The 20571-nt window shown below is 52.5% G+C and overlaps 1 protein-coding gene across 9 annotated transcripts in view; it reads right to left on the reverse strand.

Annotated features, from left to right (window-relative positions):
- The window catches only part of Srcin1 (SRC kinase signaling inhibitor 1), a 64302-nt gene that overhangs the window by 27855 nt on the left and 15876 nt on the right, over positions 1-20571 (reverse strand). For 7 of the 9 annotated variants that reach the window (XM_008845265.2, XM_017801152.1, XM_017801151.1 and 4 more), the window contains exons 2-4: positions 13784-14085; positions 10601-10699; positions 4357-4380 (exon numbers count right to left, since the gene is read on the reverse strand). In XM_008845265.2, the coding sequence (XP_008843487.2) occupies positions 4357-4380; positions 10601-10699; positions 13784-14085 (425 nt within the window). The remainder of the gene's footprint in view (positions 1-4356; positions 4381-10600; positions 10700-13783; positions 14086-20571) is intronic. The other 2 variants (XM_017801154.1, XM_017801149.1) reach the window with 1 other exon arrangement.

A 20571-nucleotide genomic window follows, 5' to 3' on the forward strand; every position in this document is an offset into this window, starting at 1 on the left:
CAAGGCAGGGCGAGAGGCACCAAGCATGAGCCCCGCCCCCACCGCTTGCCCGGCCATTGCCTCCATCTGGGTCGGGGAGCTCCAGCCAGCCAGCAACACACACACACACACACACACACACACACACACACACACACACAGTCTCCTGGGATCCAGGCCTGCTGTGCAGCGGCAGGAAGGTTCCCCCACCTCTAGAAGGCCTTGGCTTCCCCAGGACACCCAGCTGGTAAGCAGTGGGCAAAGGACTCAGGCACCCTGCGAGGACAGGTAAGAAACCATCTGAGCTGGATCCTTGGGCACGCCTGCTATTTTAAGCTTCCAAGGAACAACAACACAAATTTGTCACTGAGGTGAGCAGCAGAATCGTTGAGCAAATTGGAGCATTAGTTCCAGACATTAATTAAGCGGCGGGTGTGTGAGCAGCGAATTTATTCTTCCTGGAGTTCAGCGGGCTGGGGGTGGGGGGACAGGGAGAAAGCAAAGCTTCCAGCATTGGGAAGCGTCAGTGTCCGGCCTCACAGAACTCACCCAGAGTCCTTGACGTACAGTAATTTGGAAGAATACCCCCAAACAACCCCTGAGCCAGCTGTGCCCCAATTGAAAGCAAACTGTACCCTCAGAGTACATGCAAAGCCAGATGTGATACACACAAGTACCCGGTTATTTGTTAGGCTCCTCCCCTTTCTGGGAGACATATGCAGCCACACAGTCTAGCAGGCTTCCCCCAGCCACCAGCATGACTTGATCCTTAAAACTATAGCTGAGGGTGGTCTCCAGCTGGGATAGGGAGGGGTGCTGCAGGTAGCTCAGTGAGGCCCTAGGTTCAATCCCCATTACAAGTAAATAAACAGACAAATAATAAATAAATAAATAAATAAATAAATAAATAAATAAATAAATAGAGGAGGAGAAAAGGACAGGACTGGGACTGTAGCTTAGCGGTAAGGAGTCATAAGACAGGCTGACTGCTGTCTCCTGAGAGGGAGGTGTCTTGCCTTATGAACTCAATTGTAATTTTAGAGCCTACTTTTGACTGTCACCCACGGCCACAGCCTCTACCATTCTACCCAAGTTCCTAAACCTGGCTACTATAAAGAAACTCAATCATTTAAATTATTTAAAGGGGTAAGATAATGAGTCAGACCTATACCATTCCATGTTACATGCATTATACATATGCATGTACGTTTACTACCCTGGAAAAAAACGTTGTCCAACTGTACTTTTCTGTAAAGTAATAGTCTATTTAGACAGCCAGGTGTGGTGGTACAAGCCTGTTATCCCAGCACACAGGAGCCTATGTTATAGGGTGGGACCTTATGAGAAAAGAAGTCCATTTTTAACAACAAATCACTCTATGCCCATCAACATCAGTAATCTCAGATCTGAGAAAGAGCTTTCTTTTTCTTTCTTTCTTTCTTTCTTTCTTTCTTTTTACTTTATTCCTCTCTATGAAATTGAATGAATTTTTAAACAATTGGAATATATTACCTGTACAATTAAGAATACAATAAAGGTGTCTCTTTCATTTACTTATTTTGTTTTGGTTTTTTGAGAGGAAACTTCACTATGTCGCCTAAGCTGACCTAACACTTGATATGTAGACCAGGTTGGCCTCAAACTTGTGTTGATCCTCCTGCGTCTGCCTCCCGAGTGCTGGGATTAGAGGCAAGCACCACCACACCTACCTAACAAACACATCTCTTAAAAGGAGTAATTTATTCTCCTGTTCAGTTTCCTTTTACCCCAAATCCTGATTAACTCCTAATTAATCTCCATCTTCCTATTAACTCAATTTAATGGTCCAATCTAATTAGCACTCTTGAAAAGAGAGAACATCTTCCAATAAGCAGTGTGCCCAGTTGTCCCCCAAGGTGGTCTTGAGACCTTAGGACTATGGAAAGTCAGACTTGGGGTCAACAAGGGGTTTCCAGTATCAAACTCAGTGCATTGACAGGTAGGGTGGGCATGGGTCCTAGAAAGGGGGAGACAGCATGGGAACTGGGCCCACTTGGGGGATCTTGTATCCAGACTTCAGACTATGGCTCAGCTCTAAGCTGACCATGAGTGGCAGCCTGTGCCCTCGTACCCTCAGCCCCAGGGAAGACACTACTGGGGAGCCCTTGCAGTAGTAGGGATCTTGGACAAGGCTGGTGGACATGGGGTTGCCAGGGAACTGAAAGGTCAGTGGTTGCCAGGTTTGGGTTGATGAAAGGCTACAGAATGAAGCAGAATCAAACAGCTGGTAGGATGAAGAGTATGGGGTGGCCACTGGGCCAGGATGGAGGTGCAAATGAGATGCCAGGAGAGAATGGGATGGACAGCATGAAGGGGGCAGAGGTCCTGCAGGTTGCCAACCACAAAAACAGGAATTCTGGGAGAAAAGATGGCTACATCCCCTCCTCTACCTGCCCCTGCCTCCATCCTACCCCCAAGGTCATCTTTCCCTTCTATCTGCCCTTGCAGAAAACTAAGGAGTAAGAAACCCCATTAATACTTCTCTCTGTCCCTCCCCAAACAGAGTAAAATTAGACATCTAGAAGGACTTCCCAGCCATTAGCAGGTGTGTCTAACTTTTTGACATGGCAATCCAAAGTCATCATCTACAAAGTTCACACCTAGGAACTGCACAATCAAGTTACAAAAACGTTCATGATTCTGTGTTGGGCTGCACTGATAGCTATCCTCAGCCACATGTGCCCTACAGGTCACAGGTTAGGCACACCTACTAGGGAGATGGCAAGAGAAGAAAACAAATTCAAGTAGAATTCTCCCAGGACAGAAAGAGCCTGTGGTGAAAGGCAGTGAGCAGCCACTGGAGCTGTTCCATGAAGGAGCCACCGAGGCCTGGCCAGAAGCCAGGGAGAAGAGGCTGGGGCTGGGATATTCAAACCAGTATAAGAGGCTCCCAATAGCTGTCTTCAGACCAGAACAGAAGTACCTGGAAGGTTTTATAAACTCTCTTTCCAGGACCCCACATTTACTGAATCAGAATCTCTGTGGGTAGAAGCTTGAAGCTCAAGCCTTCTTACAAGATCCTAAGGTGATTATGGCATCCAGGGGTTGGAATCAGGTCAACATCTATGACTCTGTTCCTAATGAGGTTAGCTACCAGCTGAGACTCTCTACAAGCAGACACAATGCCTTGGACATGCATTTTCTCATTTTTCCCATCTTCCAATAACTCTGAGTCAGGCCTGGTGATACATGCCTGTAATCCAGCTACTTGGGAGGCTGAGACAGGAGGAGCACAAATCCAAGACCTATGTGAGCTACAGAGTGTGTTCAAAGCAGCTTTGTGAGACTCTGTCTCAAAATAAAAAGTAAACAAAGACTGAAGATGTAGCTCAGCGGTAGAACACATGCTCAAGGCCCTGGGTTCAATCTCCTCTATGGGAGAACACAGCCATGATCTGAACATTGTTCCACTCTCCAGAGGAGAAAATAAGGCCCAGAGGATTGTAAGTTACTGCCAGGTCATTAAACTAGTTAGTAGCAGGTTAGAATTTTCCACCAGGCCATCAGGCCCTCATGCCCATGCATTAACCCTTTCCTTTCTCCCCCTGACCAGAGAGGTGGGTTTACAGGATACCAGATCCCATGTTACACTGAGTCAAAGGCTCACACACAGGATGCCTAGAAGTCTGGGTGGTAGCTTCCAACCCTTTCCAGGGGACACAGACCCCAAAAAACCAGCCACAACACAACTGTCTCACCCAGCTCTGTGACTGAGGGCTAGCCAAGTTGGTTGGACTACCTGAAGGCGCTCCCCCAGGAGCACCAGGATATCCTGGGAGCTGAGAGACAACACTTCAGTTCTCAATAATACAAACTCTACAGAGCAGGTAGGAGGCACCCGTCTCACCCTCCTCAAAGTGGACAAGTTTAAACAAACAGGGCCATCAGTGTGTTGCCTGACACTAACCAGCTCCTCAGTGATAGGGAATAAGAAAGGGAATCACAAGGCCTTCCTGTGAGGTGAAGTGTGAGTTCAGGAACAGCCCACAGTGAGCTCATGAGTCCAGATCCCTGTCTCTGTCAGTAGTCTCTCTAGGCTGTGAAGTGTCAGGAGATCTTCTCATTCCCCTGGTGGGCTGGAAACGCTTGGGATGGATCATCTCCAACCCAAACTTTGAGCAGAGGTGGTGAAATTCCCATTCTGGATCCACAAGCTCCTGGCAGGTGAACCCAGACTCTCCCCCAAGCAGCAGCCACAGCTGGCAGCACCAGGCCCACCGCCCGCAAAGGAGGGTGCGTGCAGACACACACCCTGGTGCAAAGCATGTGCAAGGCAGGGGCAGGGAGGGTAGGGTAGCACATGCAGTTGTCACAGAGGCAGAAGCATTGCACACTGACCTTGAAACTCCAGTAGTTTGGTTGCTGATGGAAATAAGAGAAGAGATGGTTACGAGGGAGCTGCCAGGGGGGCAGGACAGAGGCAGGTTAGAGGCCCTCCCTACTTAGTCCTGGGACATGGGTCTCCACCCTCTGGGGAACAGACACAAAGGAATGTCTGGTGCAACTCACACTCCTGCAACCTGAACACCCTGGCGCACCAAGGATGGGCAGGTTCTAGGTTTGCTGGTGAGGTAGGAAAGAACATCCCAGATGTTTCAAGTATCATTCTATCCATAGTAACTGCCCTCAGAGTTACAGGTAAGAAAAAGAACAGATGACCATAAGTCTGTCAAAAGTAGGAGGCAGGGACAGAGATAAATCTGGGTCATGGGGCTACAGAAATGGCACCTGATTGTAGGAGGCCAGAAAAAAATGTCCCAGGAGAGATGACATTCTTGCTGGGTGGTGAAAATGAGCAGCTGGAGATTGGGAAGAAAAGCGTTCCAAGCAGAAAGATGGTATGGGTAAGTACCCTGGAGCAGGCAGAGGGGAGTGTGAGGGAAAAGCCTCTAGTCCAGCTAGGTCAAAGTGTAGCCTGGGAAGGAGAAGGGAGTGAGGGGGCCAAGGGCTGAGGCCAGATGCTGGGCAGCCTTCCATGGGAGTAAAGTCTGCAGACAAAACTGAAGAAAACACCGGGATGGAGCAGAGTGGGAGGGAATGGGACCCCAGTAGGGATGAGGGCAGGGAGTAGAGGAGGGTGGCTGGGGCCAAGGCCAGGGCAGGCAGGCCTGTGTGCCAGAACGTGCCAGGATCGTAGAGAAGAGTGGATCAACATCAGTGGCCTCCTGGCATTAGGCAATGGATGGACAGCTGGGGGCTTGGGCAGTGCCTGGGACTACAGAGATGACAGAGGGGTCTATGGGGGCCTGAGGCCTCTCCTCACAGTAACCTGGGGTCACCCTGACCTCCCTAGAGGCCAGAAGGCCCTTCCAGATGGCTACTGACAAGGAACAGGCAGCCCCAAGGGCAGGCTGGTTCTTGGCAAAGCTTAGGGTACCCTGCTGACCGGTGCCAGCCTCTGCAGGAGGATAGAGGCAGCAGATGGCCTGGCCCCAGGGTGCCTGGCATGAGCAGACAAGATTCCCCAGGCTTCAGAGTCGCTGGCAGAGGAGAGAGACATTGAGGGTTCCTGCTGGGAGGACACCATGCTATGGTGCCCTGTGCCCCCTGGGTGGGGGGGGGGCAGGAAAAAGTTGGGAAAAGGCTAAGGAGAGCTACTGCTGGGAAGAGGCTTTACAGTAACAGTCCTTTGGGATGATGTCAAGCTGAGGTTGAGATATGGTTTATTTGCAACCCCCCCCCACACCTGATCCACAGCTCCCTCAGTGATGGCTCCAAAAGATGAAAAACAGTGACATTTCAGACAGGAGAAGGGGTCAGCAAACCTTGTATGGACATAGGATGCCCATGGGGTACCAGGGATGCCCACAGGTGCCAAAGAAAGGGGCAAAGGTAATAGACTTGAGCCACAGCTTTTGTGACCTTGGATGGAAGGGGAAGCAAAGGGAGTGGACTCATAGTGGGCAGCACAGCCAGGCTAAGGACATGGGAAGGTTTATGTTGAGAATCATGTCTGCAGACCCAGAGTGATGGACAACTCTGTAGAGGAGGTTCTCATCCACCTCCACACTAGAGTGGGCACAGAGGCCATCCTGCACAGAGGTGGCAGACTCTCAGACACATCCTTGGGTAGACAAGGCTGCCACAAACACACTCAGAACAATAAACACTCCCATTAAGGTACTTAAGAGAGAGGCCATGAGAAATGGCCCCAGGAGCATACAGTAACTCGGAAATGTCCACATGAAGACCACCCCATTCAGACTCATCTGTACCCCAGAGACCAGTCACACCCATTCTCATCCCCCTACAAAAACAACTCACAGAACAATACATATGGGCCAACGAGATGGCTCAATGGGTAAAGGTGCCTCTGCCAAGCCTGACAACTTTAATTTGATCCCTGGAGCCTACATGGTAGGAGGAGAGAACAGGCTTCCCCAAGTTGTCCTCTGACCTCCACACATGGATCATGGCACACATACGCCTGCACACATATGCCTGCACACATACACACACTGAATAAATAAATGTTAAAAAATAAATAAATAAAGCAGTACACACCCATAGCCTCAAAGAAAACAGCTTCCCTGCTTTCTTCTACTAGCTGGGTTAGGGCACCCGTAGCCCTCAGCCACTGTCCCATGCCTATGATGGCCCCATCATCGTATCAAGGAGGTGATTTCCTAAATCAAAAGAGGCAAAAGATATCCCACCCCCACTTCTGCTACCAGTCTCAGCACAGGGGACTTGGGATGCCTGGTGGAGATGACAGGGACCCTCTTGTTGTTCCTGGGAGACAGGTGAGACCTGGCTACAGACACAGTAGTTATGCCCTCATGGTGGGTCCCAAGCCTGAGCACACCTACAGGGCAATCACCTGACAGACTCAGGTCACAAATAGGTGCAAAGGAGATCACAGAGTGGCACTAGTGTCTAGGAAAGGTCATCCTAGCTCCAGGAAGGGTATGGATGGAAGAGAGGCGCTCCGAATATTCGAGGATCCTTTCAACTGGCCCCAGCAGGAACCAGGCACATGGTCTCCAGGCAACTTGCTATCCTTGGAGGGGAAAATTGCAGTGGGGAGAAACCTCTGGGGAGACCCACCATCCTCCCTCCTTCCAGGTGTTAACCCATGGGACAGTCCTGTAATAGAGAAGAGAGGATCCTCCCTGTTCTCCAAGGGACAGGGGCGCATGGACAGACAAGGGACACGGACGGACACACACACACACACACACACACACACACACACACACACGCGCACACACACGCACACACACACACACACACACACACACACACACACACACAGCTTCCTGGTTGCCGGTTCCTCAACCTGTGCCCAACACAGTGCTTGGTATGTAGCATGCTCTCAACAAAGTGGCAATGAAAGAATGCCAACCAACTAAACAAGCCAGGCCAGGCCAGGCCCGCAGGGAGCGGACAGCTCTAAATACTAGGCCTGGCCCGACTCCCTCCACCTTCATCTCCACCTCTTGGCACCACTCTTCTGGGCCTTTTCTCTGGGAATGTCCAGCTCCCGAAAGTCCCTGGAAAGAGGGCAGGGGCGGGAGGAGTCCAGGAGCCCTCTGGGTCTCCACCCTTAACAAAATCCTCAAATCTGGGACCAAGCCATTTATCTCTGAGTATGGGAGTAGGATAGCCCATCCGTGAGCTCTGGGAGAACGCGGAAAGAAGCTGATCAGGAGAGACTCTGCCAGGGTCCGCTGCAGGAGCTGGGACAAATGGGAGTTGCTAAGAGCGTCAGGGAAGCCAACCAGCCCTCACAACAAGGCTTTCAGCTATGGGGGAGGGGACTTCCCCGGGGACCCAAGGAAGCAAACTAACTCCCGGGTGAGCAGAGGAAACCGCCTTTTCCCCCATGGGTTGAGTAGCTAACGTCCATGGCTCCCTACCGCTCCCGTAGTTAGTCTTGTGGTTCCTCCCTCCTCCTGGAGCTGGCTCTCCTCCCCGCTACACTCAAACCCGGGAGCCAGCCCCTCCGGAGCTTTACCCCTCCCAGCTGAGGTCCCTCTCCTCCCTTGGGCAGATATCGCTGGTAGGCCAGGTGACTGCGTGACCCCTCCGTGACCTCAAGCCCCCAGCGAGCATCCTACCCCCGAGGAACGGAAGTCAAACGGATCATAGCCCCCCTCCTTCATCCCCTGACTTGGCGTACCCCGGCGCACACACCCACCTCTCAACTCCGGTGAACCCCAGTCCTCATAAACACCCGCCCCCAGCCCGGGTCCGCGCCACGCGCCCTCCCCACGCCAGCTTGCCACCTCCACGACGCGCACGGCCCTCCCCCAGGGGTGCACAGCGACACCCGCAGCTCCCAACCCTGCGGAGGACTAGTATGCGGGGAGGGGGTGCGCTGCGGGAGCCCCGTGGCTCCGGCACTAGGCAGCACCCTGGGAAGGTCATGACTTTCTAAGGCTGGGGGAGGGGGCGCCTGCCGCATTTGGGGGTGGGGGCCGGCCCACGTGGAAAGCACCTGCTGCGGTGGGGAAAGGGAGAGGGCGTTTCTCAGAGATAGGGAACCCGCCGCGGCCCCGCGACCCGCACCCCTAGGCGCGAGGGCCGTAGATTGGGATCCCATCTCCGGGTCCCCGCCCCCCGTAGCCGCTCCCCCTTACCGCGGCCACAGGTGCACGCGCTGGGCCCAGGCCCGCGTCCGACGGAGTGGGGGAGGGCGGCCCGCTACGCCCACCCGCACGGGCTCGCCCCTCCCCCGGCCGCCTCTGGTGCCCTTTGCTGCAGTGCTAGGGCCGCCGCCGCCGCCGCCGCCGAACCTGCCCGGGCCCCGGTCGCCCCGGTAACCGCGACTCCACCTGGCGCGCCGCGCAACACCACCGTGCACATCCCCTCTCTCGCCCCCCTCCCCCGGCGCGGTCCCGCCGGCGCAGCCCCGCCGCGGAGCGGCGGAGACTGGTGGCTGCGTCGCCGCGGTCACCCGATATGCCGGCCCGCCGCCCGGGACTCGGGTTGCAGCAGGAGGGAGGGAGGTTAGACAGCCTAGTGGAAGCGGGGGAGGGGCTGTGGCTTGGTCTAACCTCTGGTCCCTTCCCAAGATCCTCTTCACTGCCCCCACCCCCAAAGGTCTGAGTTACCACCACCTTCCCAACCCACAGGCTCGCTTCACCAGGGTCTCAGCGGCGCCCCCTTTGCCCCTTTCATCTTTCCTCGACTTAATCCATTGAATCTGGGAAGCCTAAAGATACTTAAGTTTCTCTGATGGTCCCTGATCCTGCCTTGCTGTGTGATTGTGGCCTTTACTGGATGTCTCCATCCCTGAGCTTTGCAAAAAGGAACCTCGGATGTATCCCTGGGGAGGGGGAGAGTGGTGTGGTAAGCGCTAAGTATCAAGAGATGACAAGATCGTGGGTACAGCAGTCTGGGGTTATTAGAAAGCCCTGGGGCAAAGGTCCTCACAAGCTCTCCCTCCTCCACCAGAGGAGATGCCAGTCATATAGACCTGAACTCCACCATGGGGCACCACTGAGTCCAGCCTCACTCCTGCCCTTCACCCCAGCCCTATCCCCTGACCCAACACTCTATCTGGACACCTCGGGAGGACTCAGGGCACTGGCCTACCCATCCTGTACCTGTCCTCTGTCTCATCCTAATCCCACTGTCTCCATCAAACATGGCCACTCAGGACAAGTCTGTCCCACCTGTCATCCAGCCTTGGGAACAAACATATCCCCTGCTGCCCAAGTTCAGCTAAAATGGGGCTAAGAGTGGGAAAGAAAGTGGCTCCATGCCCTGTGAATGATGCCCAGTGTGCCAAGCTGTTTCTAGACTTGAGTTCATCCTAGCCTAGATGCCCCAGTTCTGGAAGCTTCTCATTTCCTAGCTGGTCACAATCCTTTCATTTCATTTTCCTTCAAAAAGTCAAGCTTTGCCACACTTATGAACTGGACCTCTTCTGCTCAATGAATTTGGCAGCCACTGCCTTCTCCCACCTCCTGTGTTGACCATCAAGTTGAAACTCCCTGGCTTTAAATTTGACTTCTGGTCCCTCGGTGGCCTCTAGAGCCCATTATTTCTCCCCTGGCAATGTCCAGGCTTGTGAGTCCCTATCTATGCTGAAATACATCTTCCCCATCAGGAAAAATGGGGCTTGGTGAGGAACTGAGAATCAAGCTCAGAAGCAATGGCTAGATGCCCAAGTTCTTTTTAAAAACTTCAAGAAGGGTAAGAGAGACACCACGCAGAACTTCCTGGTGGTGAGACAGGGGAAGGCAGGTTCTTCTCAGGAAATTGGGGTATAGATAGGGCATAAGATGATCTCTAGTGCAGGTGAGAATGAGAGGTTCTCAAGAACCCCAAGAACAAGATTATGTGTTTCTGTTTCAAGGAGAGAGATAACTGGCTTTGTTTGCTTGCTTGCTTTTAAATCATGACTACCAACATCCCTGAAAAAAAGTTCCAGCTAGATTTGGAAAGGCAATGGTAAGGAATCGGTCAGGGGAGATGTGGGGTACAGGGCATGGAAATGTCCTGAAAATGGAGGGCTCCTACATAAAAGAGAAAGGGGTACAAAATAAAAATCCTTAATATCCCCCCCTCCAAAAAATAAGCCTCCCCAAAGCCAAGCTCCATCATGAATTTGGGGTGGAGATGGGTGGCTCACCTGGGTGGGCTGGCCAGCCCCGGAGGGGGCAGAGTCGCTGTGGAGGTGGGAGCAGAGGGAGCTGAGGAGGCACACAGGGTCCACGGTCCAGCCGCCGACCTGTGTGTGTGAAGCAAGGGACACCCCATTAGGGGGAACGGACAGGAGCCGCTGGGGATGGGACAGGAAAGGATGGGTGATCCTGGGGCAAGCCTTGGCAAGGGGCAGAGGGGCAGTGGGGCAGAGGGGCAGAGGGGCAGTGGGGCAGAGGGGTGTTGGTTCCCTCGCAGTGTCTGGCCCTCTAACAAGGGCCCCCAGTCTGTCTGCATGTCTGTCTCCTTAGACAGGGCAGGGCTTTTCAGAACCCTGATTTCCAGTTCTTGACTCTTTGAGCACTTGTCTTCTCGGTCCTCCTCAAGGAGATCCCCTCTGACCTCACAGAGATGGGGACCACTGGGCAGTAGTGACCTCATCTCTATTGTCTCTGCCACCTCCATGAAAGCCACTTCCTTCTCCTATGCCAAGGCTCCCAGATTTGATCCTCCAAGATTGTCCCACTCTGCCCTGCCCTCAGAAACTACTCTCGTCAATCATTTCTCTTCCAAATTTTTACCTAACTTCGCACCATTGCTGCACCAAATTTGGGCTCTCTGCCCAAATGAAAGCCCTCTGAGTCCTGCCATTGAGCCTTTAAGGGAGGGGATGGTAGAGACAAGACAGAAGAAAGGAATGAACTTAAACAGGACAGGCCTTTGATTCACTCTGGATGTGTTTGCTAAGTACCTACTGAGTGTTTACCAGCCTGCTCCTACCAATGCACATGCCAGCACATAAATGTTCCATGTCAGGCTTGGCATCCCTTGAAGCTGTCACCTGGCTAGTCTCATCTTTTTGTCACTAACTCTCCAGACACGTGTGTGGCCAGGGTGCCCAGTTCCTCAGCACCCCTAGTCTCCATAGCCCTGCCTGGACCCCTGCCAGGATCCATCTGGAATTCTGAGTGCAGGTACCCACTAACCCGCAGCCCCCTCCCTGACCATCACATTTTACCTTCATGGTCCTCTCATGTCCCACTTCCAATTATGTCTCGGGGCTCCTGAATCCATGGTCCCTCTGGAGTCCAGAACTGTACATACTGTTTCCACTCAGTGTCTTGGGAACCCCCCTAACTTCTCATCCCACCCCTATGATTCCCACCTACTTCTGTTTTTTTGTTTTTAACCAGGAACCAACATCTCTCCATCAGCCAGGATTTTGTTTTTGATTATTTTTAGAGATAGGGTCTCGTGTAGCCCAGGCTGGCCTCTAACTCACTATGCAGCTAAGGATGACCTTGAACTTCTGATTCTCTTGCCTCTACCTCTAGAGTGCTGGGATTACAGGTATGCACCACAACACCTAGTTTGTGTAGTACTGAGATTCAAACCCAGAGCCTCCTGCATACCAGGCCAACATTCTACCTAGTGAACTACATCACCAGTCCCTAGCCAGTTTTTTTTTTCTGTCATTCCCTTTATAAATAGATCCAGACAGCCCTTGCTTAGTCTCTTCTCCCACCCTGTCCAAGGACCACTTTCCTTCCTCTCCTCCTTTCCCAGACCCAGCTTCAATTCACCATCCAAAACAAACACACCCTTTTAGGTCTCCACCTACCCACCCCACTTTTAGAAAAAAAAATTCTTAATTTATGTGTATAACTGTTTTGCCTGTATGTAATCACACCTATGCATGCAATGCCCGCAGAGGCCAGAAGAGGGCGTTGGATCCCCTGGAACAGGCGTTACAGATGGGTGTTAGCTGCCATGTGGATGCTGGGTCTTCTGCAAGAGAAGTCACTGCTCTTAACCACTAAGTCTTTTCTCTAGACCCCTGCCATCCCACTTTGTTAGCCTGGCCCCACATGTTTAACTGCCAACCCCACAGTCTAAGGTACCAGCCAGGAGACCTCTCTGCCACTCCCCACATAAACTCAAGCCCAGGATGGTAATGTTTCCCCTGTACCTGCTGGTATAGCACTCAGTTCCTCTGTGTATTCAAACCCTTTCACCCTATTAGGTTTCATATAGGTATCTCCTCCTCCAGGCAGTCTCCCTTGATCAGCCCTGCTGCTAAGTCCATTCCCAACTGACTGGGCCCCTCACACAAAGTTTAATCATCCTTTTCCCCAGTTAAGGGGGCCAGGGACACAAGCAAATAAAAATTCTTCCTCATCCTCACTGTCCTGGACTCTGCTCCCAGGAGTACTCTGGAACTGTGGAAAGGCAAAAGTCAGACAGAACTAGAAAAGAATCAGGGGTGGCAGGGTTCCAGAAACATGCCATTGTGTCCTCAACCTCTGAAATGGGGTGAACATGTTCCTCCCCATCCCCAGCCACACCCACCAATACCTGGGAAAGAAAGCAGGGCCTGACATCCCAGGGTCTAACTGAAAAGATACTGATGAGTGGACCATCATCCTACTGAGGACAATGTCTGGGTCCCCAGAGCCAGGATGCAGCAGTCATCATGGCCCTTTGCCAATGAAGGGCTGAACACAGAATACTAGTCCCAAGAGAAAGAACTTAGAGAGAAGCTGGTGCATGGGTAGAGAGGGTCATTAAGAGCCTGGGCTGGGGGAGGCTGAGAAGGGAAGCATCTCACCCTATGCAGGTCCTGGTCCAGAGGCAGAGGCCCCAGACCTTCTCTAAGTCTTACTGATGACAGGAGAGAACCAAGGCATACAGAGGCCTCCAGCTCAGTCACACAGCCAGTTTGGGTTACAAAGAAGGTAACAGCCCCAGCTCTGGGTTCTGTTCAGGCTAGAACTGGGGATGCAGTGTGCAGAGTCTCCCAAGCTGACAGAGGTGCCAAGACCAAGCACCTCAACTCTCCCATTGGGGGTACCCTCAGGCTCAGTCTCTTCTCAAAGTTTCCCCTTCCCTTCTTCCCAGTCACTCCTTTGTCGTCCAAGACAGTCTTCCAGCCCTTCTTCCCACACTGCCCAAACCCATGCTCTAGAATGCCCGCCAGTTAGCAGGGATCTGGAGGCTGAGCTTTACTCCTTTCTTCCCCAGGCTCCAGAAAAGACCAGGGCCCTGGTGACAAAGCTTCCCAACTCAACTCCAGGTTTCCAGCTCTGCCCCAGAACCAAGGAGCACTGGATGGGCCCTACGGATCCCCAATCCCTGCAGCCCCTGCCCCTCACACTCAGGCGCTTGCACTCACCTGCTCCCGCATCCGGTCCTGTTGGCCTCGCAGGGCCAGGGCGTGCTGGGGGTACTTGCTCTTCAGGTGGTCCATGAACGCATCACGCTTGCGGTCCGCATCTGCCTTCTGGAGCCCGCTGAGCGCCTCCAGGCTCTGGGCAGCGATCACAGTGTGCCGCCTCTCAGATGTGTGCACCAGCCCCACGTTGGAGAAGCGCCGGCCCCCGCTGCCCCCGCTGCCCCCGCCCCCCAGGGTCCGGTACTCCCTCGGGTACTCGGCATCGTCGGCAGACAGCATGGGAGGGCTGCTCCGCTCCGGATCTGCAAGAAGGGAGAGGGGCTGGGGTCATCCAGGCGTCAGGCCTGGGGCTGCCCATCTTCCACAAGGGTCCCTGCAGGGCGAGACGGGGAGGGGCAGGGCCTGTTGGGTTGGGCCAGAGAGGCCTCTGAAACATGCAAGGGGGCTAAAGAGTCTATGAGGTGGACAGTGAACAGACAGGCCCAAGTGGTGGATGTGGAGCAGGGCCTAGATGCAGCTTGCTCCTTTGGTGAACTTTGGAGCAATATGACTGCAGATTCAGGGGGTAGGGGGTGAGGGGTGGAGGGTGGGGGAGGACTATAGCAAGGTGCCTTGGTCACCTCTAACGACACACTCCTTCCCCTTCCTAAAGCTGAGGTGCCTTTTAAATGATTCCTGACATATGGGGAAAGGAGTTGCACTGGGTTCTAGAGCATTCTAAAAGGAGAGACTGGGGCCATGGGCTCCTGAGACCAGCACATCCAGGACAGGCTCCTGGAGCTGGGGAACATCTAGGAGAGGGGCCTGGGGAATCATGGGAGCCAGGGAGAATGAGGGCAAAGATCACTTTCAGGGCTTCTTCCCAGGGGAGCTGGAGGCCCAAAGTCTGGGGTAGAGAAACTTCCTTTCCCTCCCTCCCCAGAGACAGACAGACAGACGGACAGGAGAGGCTAGGCACAGAGAGTACAGTGAGAGATGGATTGGGACAAACTTAAAGGAGAAAGCAAGCAGACAGAACAGGTCAAGCTTCCTTTCTGCTCCCCTTCCCCTCTCCTTCTTCAAGCTCTTCTCCCAGCACATAGGCAAGCTTGGGATCCACAGAGACACACAGAGGACAAAGGACAGTACAGAAGCAGGAAAAAAAGAGAAGGCTGGGGGTGAAGTCTCCACACAAACTCTAACTCCTCTTCCTAAGTCCTCCAGCCACCTCCTCTGGCTCCCACCCTCCCCAGCCTAGCCCCATAGTTTCCCACCCTCACCCCTGAGGAAGAGGAGCTCTGCTGGGTGTCCTCTTTAGCCATGTTCCTGGGCAAGAAACACCCGAATCCCCGCAAGAAGTCACCCCATTGGGAGACAGCAGTCTCCATACATACCCTTACATACCCTCATACCCTTAAGAGTGGTACCTCTTAAGTATGGTCTAAAGAGAGTCTAAAACTGGGGTATCAGCACTCGGTCCCCCAAGCCAGGGCTACGCTCACATCAGCACTGCCCCACTCTGGAGCTCCTTGAAGATCAGATAGGGCAAAAGGAGACAAGGCTGGGACTCCTGAGACTCAGTCAGGTTCATGAGAACCCTCCTCCCTCCATACTGCCACTGTTTACCAGGGCTGCTGCCAGGCTGCACCCACTCCTACCCAACCACAGGAGGAAAGGAGAGATTCAGCTGTATTTCAAAACTAACCACCTGACCACCACACACACACACACACACACACACACACACACACACACACACATACAACACACTCTTCTGGGCATGTGCATCTAGGTACACAGCAGCAGAGGACCTAGCATCTCTCACTAAACCACAAGGAAAACAGCTCCCATAGGAGCTGAAGTCAGCAGCTCACCAGGGTCTCTCCACCATCACCAAGGCTCGAGAACCCTCAGCACTCCTGTCTGGCAGGTGTTATCATGGTCCCCATTTCAAAGATGGCTACCAAGAAGCTGGAGCCCAACAACAACAATGGGAGGGGCCCCAATATCTGTTGGGTTTGCATGCCCCACCTTCCCAGATAGATGATAGTTGTTTACTGAGTAGCTGAGCATGGTGCATATGACACATCGTGCAGACTTCCTTCTCTACCCTCCATTCTCCCAATCATGTGACCCCACTGGGTCACCGTCTCCATCCGTCCCCCCAAACACCCTTCATCCCTTCCACCACAGTCAAAGTCCTCTGTGACTTCTCACAGACACAGTGGTGAATTTGGGAAAAACATTACTTTATATCTATATCTATCTACACGTGTGTATGCGCACAATGCATAGAAAACATATTGGGGCTAGAGAGATGATTTAGTTGTTAAGAGCATGGGCTGCTCTTGCAGAGACCTGTATTAGGTTCCCAACACATAATGAGATGCCTTCTTCTGGCCTCCGAGGGCATTGCATGACTTGAGTATAGCTGGATACATGCAGGTAAAACACTCATATACATAAAAAATAAATAAATAGGGGCTGGAGAGATGACTCAGCAGTTAAGAACACTGGTTGTTCTTGCAGAAGACCTGGGTTCGAATCCCAACACCCACATGGCAGCTAACAACTGTCCATAACTCTAGTTCCAGGGGATCCAATGGCCTCTTCTGTCCGTGGGTATTGCATGAAACTGGTGCACTTACCTACATGCAGGCAATACACTCATACACATAAAATAAAAATAATAAGGGGCCAGGCATGGTGGCACATACCTTTAATCCTAGCACTTAGGAGGCAGAGGCAGGCGGATCTTTGTGAATCTGAGGTCAGTCTGGTCTACATAGTGAGTTCCAGGACAGCTGGAGCTAAGGGAGACCCTGTTTCAAAAGGACAAAATAATAATAATAATAATAATAATTTTAAAATAATTACACCTTCATTTTCATAAGGATTAAAACAAATATGAAGGAGGAAGTCAATCACTGGTTTCATGGATATTATTCTTTGGAGTGGGAATGAGATAAAGGGTTCTTCTTAAGTACACATAGTCAAGTTCAAAGTGAAGTTGAGTTAATAGAAGCCATGTGGAGCTGATTCAGTGCACACAATTCCCGACTACAGGAGAAACTGGGGTAGAAGGCTGAGTGAGGGTAGGAACACCAGGGCCATCTTCCTGACAGTCCCTGACCTGGAGGAGTTGGTGACAGTCCAGAGTGGCTGACTGGATGACACACAAAGGAATAAGCGGAGGATGCTCTGGGTACTTGTGGATACAGACCTTGACTCCCTTCCCCCTCCATTCACCCTAACAGCTGGTGGGCCTCTCTGTACTGAGGATAGCTGAGCAGGGGGATAACCTCCATGGCCAAGGGTGCTAGGTACTCTGGAGTCCTCCCTCTGACCAGGCTGTGCATGTTCTACCATGGCCTTGCTGCTGGATCCAGCTCTGAGCCCTGGTAACCTCCCAGACTGGGAAAGGTCTTCAAAACTCTATTTACCTGTGGCTTCCCTCTTGGCCCCAGAACAGCTCCCCTTCCACACCTGCCCCTCACACCAGTCTTCCCTCCTTACTTCTGGGAGGATGTCCCCATCTCTGGAATGGGGCAGTGTACCACCCTGAGACAAATGGAGACATGGAGGCTCCTGGGGGCCATCTCCCAGGTGATGATGGCAGAGAAGGGGAGGACAGAGTGTTAAAAACCAGCTGTACTTTAGGCCTATAGTCTCCTTAATCTCTCCTGATGGCAGTGAGGAGGGAACTGATGAGCAGGCTTGAGTGGGAGGAGAACAGGGACAAGCACCTTACTGCCTTCCGGAGATCAGGGCTCACTCCTCAGATGCCCAGGGCACTGGCGGAACAGAGAGAGGGGCAGTGGCCAGGAGAGGCTTGGGTCTGAAAGGCTCTAGAATTAGTTTAAGAACTTTGGAGATTCTAGCTGGGCATGGTGGCACACACCTGTAGTCTTGGAGGCAGGTGGATCTCTGTGAGTTCAAGGCCAGCCTGGTCGACATAGTGAGCTCCAGGCCAGCTGGGGCTACAGGGAGACCCTGTCTCAAAAAGACCAAAATAAATAAATAAATAAATAAATAAATAAATAAATAAATAAATAAATAAACAACAAACTTTGGAGATTCTAGATTAAATAAAGAAGAAAGCTGAGGCTCAGGGGGAGGATAAAGTAACCCAGGTATCCTGGCTTCCTGCTTGGTTCATAGCTAATGACTTTCTATAGGGCCAGGTGGAGCTAGGAGGACCAGCCTGCACTTCTAAATGGAGCCATCCTTGAGAGAGGGGGTTAGCCCAGGAATAACTAGATGCAATACCACACACCTCCCCTTTCTCTCTCTGAGACAGGGTCTCATGTTACCCAGGCTGGCCTCATACTCATTATGTAGCCAAGGATAACTTTGATCCTCCTGCCTTTACCTCCTGAGTGCTAGGATTACAAGTATGTGCTACAATGCCTGATTTAAGCAGTGCTGGAGATCGAACCCAGGGCTTCATGCATGCTAGCTAGGCAAGCACTCAGCCAGATGAGCTACATTCCTTCTAGTCCCTGGCCCTTATCTCTTAGAGCTCATGCTCCTGAAGTCAAGCTTGGTCAACTCACCCAGGGTTGAATCAGATCCTTCCCCAGAGACCCTAGGCTAGTACTCAGTTATTCATTTATCCAAGTAGCCCCTTTCCTGATGAGCCAGGAGTCTAATCTGTTAAAAAAAAAAAAAAAAGTGTGGGGTGGGTGTTAACTTCCAAACCCTGCTCCCAGGGGAGAAGCTGGGACCAAGAAGAAAGTACACTGCTTCCAGCGGGAGACAAGCCTGGGCTGAGGCTGTTGGCCTCTTCATTCTCCCCTCCCCCCACAGACAATTTCAGATACCAGCAAGTCCTCAAGCTGTCCTGACCCTCTCTGGACTGAGCAGCCTAGGAAAAAAAGCCAGGAGATCGATGGTTCCAGCAGGCTGGCAGCCGGTTCCAGGTTGGCTGGTGGCCAGATCAATGGCTGGGAAGCACTCAAGGATCCAGCTGTGTTCAGGCTGTGTGTGTGTGTGTGTCTCTGTGTGTGTGTGTCTATGTGTGTCTGTGTCTGTATCTCTGTGTCTGTGTGTCTGTGCATCTGTGTATGTGTCTGAGTGTCTGTGTGTGCTGGGGTGTGCAAGAGAAGAGATATGGGACTATGGGAGCCAGAGAGCTAAGGGAAAGTCTAGAGACCCTCTATGTACAAGGCCCACTATGATTTTTATTTTGGGGGACGAGGTCTCCATATGTATGGGAGACTAGCCTGAAACTCAGTGTGTAACCCAGGCTGGCCTTGAACCCATGATGTTGTCTCTGCCATCTGCACAAATACTGCATTGCAGACATTCACCACCATACTGAGCTCTGAGATTCTTGAATCAGAAAGTTGAGGTGACAGGGCAGATGCCAGGGACTGACAAAATGGAGCATGAGGATGCCTGGGCGCAGAAGGTGATCAAGGGGGCTCAGATCACCCTCACAGCTCAGGGCCCTGGGGAAGGGGAAGGTGGCCAAGGCTGTGGTGATGGGAAGCAGTGGGCGCCCTCCAGTGGCCGGCTGAGGATGAAAGTGCAGGTGCTTGTGAGCAGACTGACATTGTTACTTGTTGGATGCCAACCTCCCCAGTTTATTTATGGACCTGATTTATTTTTACCCTCCACTGCATTCTTTTACATGAAATCACTGTAACTCATTAGAAGAATTAAGATCCCAGTATCTTAGTGACACCATCTCATAAGCCATCACTATCATCTCCACCTGGCATCTTTACCCAGAATGTCACCAGCTACTCTGTCCTCTTCCTTTCTGTTGGGCAGCAATGGTACATGACATCACCTTCAAAAGAGATTTCTGGTGGGGGCAAAGGAGGGAAAGTGGAAGGGGGAGCAGAGCTGCAGTGACAGAAGATGACACGAAGGACTCTGAGGACCAGAGACAGCCAGATCCCTTTCCACAGACACCAAGCTCCCTCCCTTGGAAGCTGAGGGGTTGGACAGAGATGGGGACTGAAAGGTAGCTGTATCGGGAGAGGAGGACGGGACGCTGAGGTGACAGCAATATTTGCCCCAGCATCAAACAGCAAGGGGGAGGGGTGACAAAAATTTGTTGAAGGGACGAAGGCCTGCTTCAGATGCCACAGTGCTCTCTGTTCATGAACACACACACACACACACACACACACACACAAACACACAGATACACACACATGCATGCACTCATACCCACACATGCACATGCACATAGCAGAGGTTCTCGGTGTCCCCTCTAGAGCCAGAGCAAGCGGTGCCCAGGAGCAGCCCCGAGGCGCTGCCACTGTCAATTCTGCCTGACAGCTTCATCCTGCTGCCACCTGGTCCAGAAGCTGAACTCCGAGGCCAGAGGACCAAGGTCACAGGCCTAGCCCTGCCTCTTGAGTGCCAAGGTTCAGGAACCATCCCTGGCCCTTCCTGCCCATTGAAGGCCTCTGAGTGCCCTGCTCCTCACCCCACTGTCTGTCTGTGGGTCCTTGGAGCAGAAGCCCATCTGTGTCTGTTTTCTAGAACCTGCTTTTCTGCCCCACACCACAGCCACCAAAGTCATTTTCCAGGCCATTGCCTTTCTGTAAACATTCCTGTGTAATATCCCCCCAAATTGCTAATGCCCAGCGCCCTGTTGAGTCTTGCTGTCACTCTAACAAGGGCCTCAGAGGTGGGGGTTGGGAGGAAGGGCAACTGGAGGGGAGGAGGCAAGCCTGACAGAGGGTTGAGACAGGGGCTCACACAGCTCCCAGCCAGAGAACCCCCCATACCTGCACCCCTCAACTCTCCATGCCCTGCCAATCCAGCCCCCCCCCCCCAAGTGTTAGGCC

Source organism: Nannospalax galili, unplaced genomic scaffold (assembly GCF_000622305.1).
Source record: "Nannospalax galili isolate Female #2095 unplaced genomic scaffold, S.galili_v1.0 scaffold1382, whole genome shotgun sequence".
Classification (NCBI taxonomy): Eukaryota; Metazoa; Chordata; class Mammalia; order Rodentia; family Spalacidae; genus Nannospalax; species Nannospalax galili.